The 3,397-nt window shown below is 54.3% G+C and overlaps 1 protein-coding gene across 1 annotated transcript in view; it reads left to right on the forward strand.

The window, feature by feature from the left end:
* Positions 1-3,397, forward strand: part of Nlrx1 (NLR family member X1) — a 15,913-nt gene that overhangs the window by 3,229 nt on the left and 9,287 nt on the right. The window contains exons 3-6 of the mRNA XM_028783703.1: positions 137-206; positions 567-655; positions 1,124-1,743; positions 2,252-3,073. Of these exons, the coding sequence (XP_028639536.1) occupies positions 137-206; positions 567-655; positions 1,124-1,743; positions 2,252-3,073 (1,601 nt within the window). The remainder of the gene's footprint in view (positions 1-136; positions 207-566; positions 656-1,123; positions 1,744-2,251; positions 3,074-3,397) is intronic.

The raw sequence follows: 3,397 nt of genomic DNA on the forward strand, positions 1-3,397 counted from the left end.
AAAAAAAAAAAAAAAAAAAAAAAAAAAAAAGAGCAAATAAGAGGGGAGGTTGATACCGATGTCGGGGGTGTACACTGGAGGGGGTGTGTGAATGGCTCTGCAGATGCTGCCTCTCTCTTCTCTCTTCTCTCTGCAGATGAGCGTGTCTCCTTCCTGATCCAACAGAGCTGGCCTTTTAAAGGGGTGCATCCCTTGAAGCCCTCTAGGTGAGACCTGGGAGTGTCAGGCCTCAGAACATATAGCTCAGGAGATGGGAGTGGTCAGGATCTCCTGGGAGAGAGGGTTGGGTTTCTTGCGGGGGGGTGGGGGGGGACAACTTCCAAGGATCTAGAGGAAGCTAGCTTAGGGCATGGAGGTACGTAGTAATGGGACTGGAACTGATCTAGCAGAGGCCAGTCGAAATCTCGAGCAGGCAGCAATTAGGGTTGGAGGGGCCCAGGTCACAGTCCTTGGGAAGAACAAGAGTCCGGGCCTCATCTCAGAAAGTGCAGACCGGACTGGACTGAGTCCATGCCAGGGCTCCCCCGAGTTCTAAACCTCAGACCATCCCTTGTCTTTGCTCTTAGGGCCTTTATCCGTCACCATGGAAACTCAGCAGACAGTGCTCCCCCACCGGGAAGGCATGGGCAGCTGTTCAGGAGCATCTCTGCCTCTGGTAAAGGAGGGGTGTGGAGAGAAGGGGGGCCTAGAAGGATGAGGACGGGCACAGAGGATTCACCCCTGTCATCTACTGGTGGCTCCTCCCTCCCAACCCCCCTCCTTCCTGTCATCTGAGCATCACCCACGCTGTGCATGGGACCATGTACAAAGCACTGCCGGAGACATTCTCTCCCTTCCTTGAGACAACTCTGAGTCCAGTAGCCAGGTGTCAGGAACCCGGTCATCCCAGGCTCAGCATAATCTGTTCAAAGACTCCATATTTTCTGTCACAGGGCTCTAAGCCTTCTGAGTAATCTCCAGGTTAATGGAGTTAGTTCTATGTGCTCACACTACAATGGGTCCCTGCAACTCTGAGTTCTCTGTATTGACTCCCTACCCTGACCTATAGCCACCCTGGCTAGCCCGAAGAGCCAGCACCTCTAGTCCCTTGCCTTGACCAAATGTCCTTTGCTTTCTCATCCAGAAGCTATCCAGAGGCATCGCCGGAACCTCACCGAGTGGTTTAGCCGGCTGCCCAGAGAGGAGCGTCAGTTTGGACCAACCTTTGCTCTAGACACAGTTCACGTTGACCCTGTGATCCGAGAGAGCACCCCGGATGACCTGCTTCGTCCATCCACGGAGCTGGCCACAGGGCATCAGCGAACCCAGGCAGGGCTCCCCCCACTGGCCCTGTCTCAGCTCTTTGACCCAGATGCCTGTGGGCGCCGCGTGCAGACGGTGGTATTGTACGGGACCGTGGGTACTGGCAAGAGCACCTTGGTACGCAAGATGGTCTTAGACTGGTGTTATGGGAGACTGCCTGCCTTTGAGCTGCTCATCCCCTTCTCCTGTGAGGACCTGTCATCCCTGGGCCCCACCCCAGCTTCCTTGTGCCAACTTGTGACCCAGCGTTACACACCCCTGAAGGAGGTGTTGCCCCTGATGACTGCCGCAGGATCCCGCCTGCTCTTTGTGCTCCACGGCTTGGAGCGCCTCAACCTTGACTTCCGGCTGGCAGGCACAGGGCTTTGCAGTGACCCGGAGGAACCCGGGGCACCAGCCGCCATCATGGTCAACCTGCTGCGTAAATATATGCTTCCCGAGGTGGGTTGCCCCTTGTCATGTCCTGTCACTGCTGTCCCTTAACCTGCCCCATAGGGGATTTTATGGTCTTGCCCTACATGGCTGTTGTATAGGACAACAATGCCTGGGTTAGTTCACCTTTGCTCTTCCTAAATGTGTGACCCTGGACAAGTCACTTTCCTGCCCAAACTTGTGTGTTCTATCCTTGTCCTCTACAGGTTAAGTGAGATACCACATTTCAAGTGCTAAGTTCAGTGCCCTGGGCCATAGTAGATAATCAATAACTGATACAAGTTTTTTTGGACAGGTTCTCACTGTGTAACTCTGGCTGGCCTGGAGCTCACAGAGATCTACCTGACTCTGCTTCTCAAGTGCTGGGGTTAAAGGCGTGTGCCACCATGTCCAGCCTTGTTAGTTATAATGTTGATAACTCTTCATTCTTGGACCCTCCATCTTTAGGGGCTTGAGGCAATCATGTTTCTTGAGACACAGATGTTTCTTTCTTAACCTTTAACCATATCCCTCCCAGGCCAGCATTCTGGTAACCACCCGGCCCTCCGCCATTGGCCGGATCCCCAGCAAGTACGTGGGCCGCTATGGTGAAATCTGTGGCTTCTCTGATACCAACCTGCAGAAACTCTACTTCCAGCTCCGCCTTAACCAGCCTGATTGTGGGTATGGTGCTGGGGGTGCAGGTGTCTCAGTCACGCCAGCTCAGCGAGACAACCTGATTCAAATGCTGTCCCGAAACCTGGAGGGGCACCATCAGATTGCCGCTGCCTGCTTTCTGCCCTCCTATTGCTGGCTCGTTTGTGCCACCTTGCACTTCCTGCATGCTCCCACACCTGCTGGTCAGACCCTCACAAGCATATATACCAGCTTCCTACGTCTGAACTTCAGTGGGGAAACGCTGGACAGCACCCACCCCTCCCATTTATCCCTGATGTCCTATGCAGCCCGGACTATGGGCAAGTTGGCCTATGAAGGGGTGTCATCCCGAAAGACCTACTTCTCGGAAGAGGATGTCCGGGGCTGCCTAGAAGCTGGCATCAAAACAGAGGAGGAGATTCAGCTGCTCCAGATCTTCCGCCGGGATGCCCTGAGGTTTTTCCTGGCTCCGTGTGTGGAACCAGGGCACCTGGGCACCTTCGTATTCACGGTGCCTGCCATGCAGGAATATCTGGCTGCCCTCTACATTGTGCTTGGTTTGCGCAAGACAGCCTTTCAGCGAGTGGGCAAAGAAGTGGTTGAATTTGTGGGCCGCGTTGGGGAAGATGTCAGCCTGGTACTGGGCATTGTGGCCAAGCTGTTGCCCCTGCGGATTCTGCCTCTGCTCTTCAACTTGCTCAAGGTAATGACTCCTGCCCTCAACACCTCCCCCGACCCCATACACACACATCTTCCAAACACACACACACCTAATACCACCTACCCAACACCCCCCCAATAAACACACACACCCAATACACACACCCCCAATACACACACACACACACACACACACACATGCCCCTTGCTATTCCTCCCAAGATCCCACGAGTCTGTATACATTGTCCTTCTCCCAGTGGGTAGAGGCTGCTTCTTGTATAGATGGAATCTTCTGGGAATTTGGCTTTTAGTGGGAGGCCTAAGGAATGGGGAGAAAGAAGCCACAGGAAGGCCGGGGGGGGGGGGG

This window comes from Grammomys surdaster, unplaced genomic scaffold, assembly GCF_004785775.1.
Source record: "Grammomys surdaster isolate TR1022 unplaced genomic scaffold, NIH_TR_1.0 1164, whole genome shotgun sequence".
NCBI classification, from domain to species: Eukaryota; Metazoa; Chordata; class Mammalia; order Rodentia; family Muridae; genus Grammomys; species Grammomys surdaster.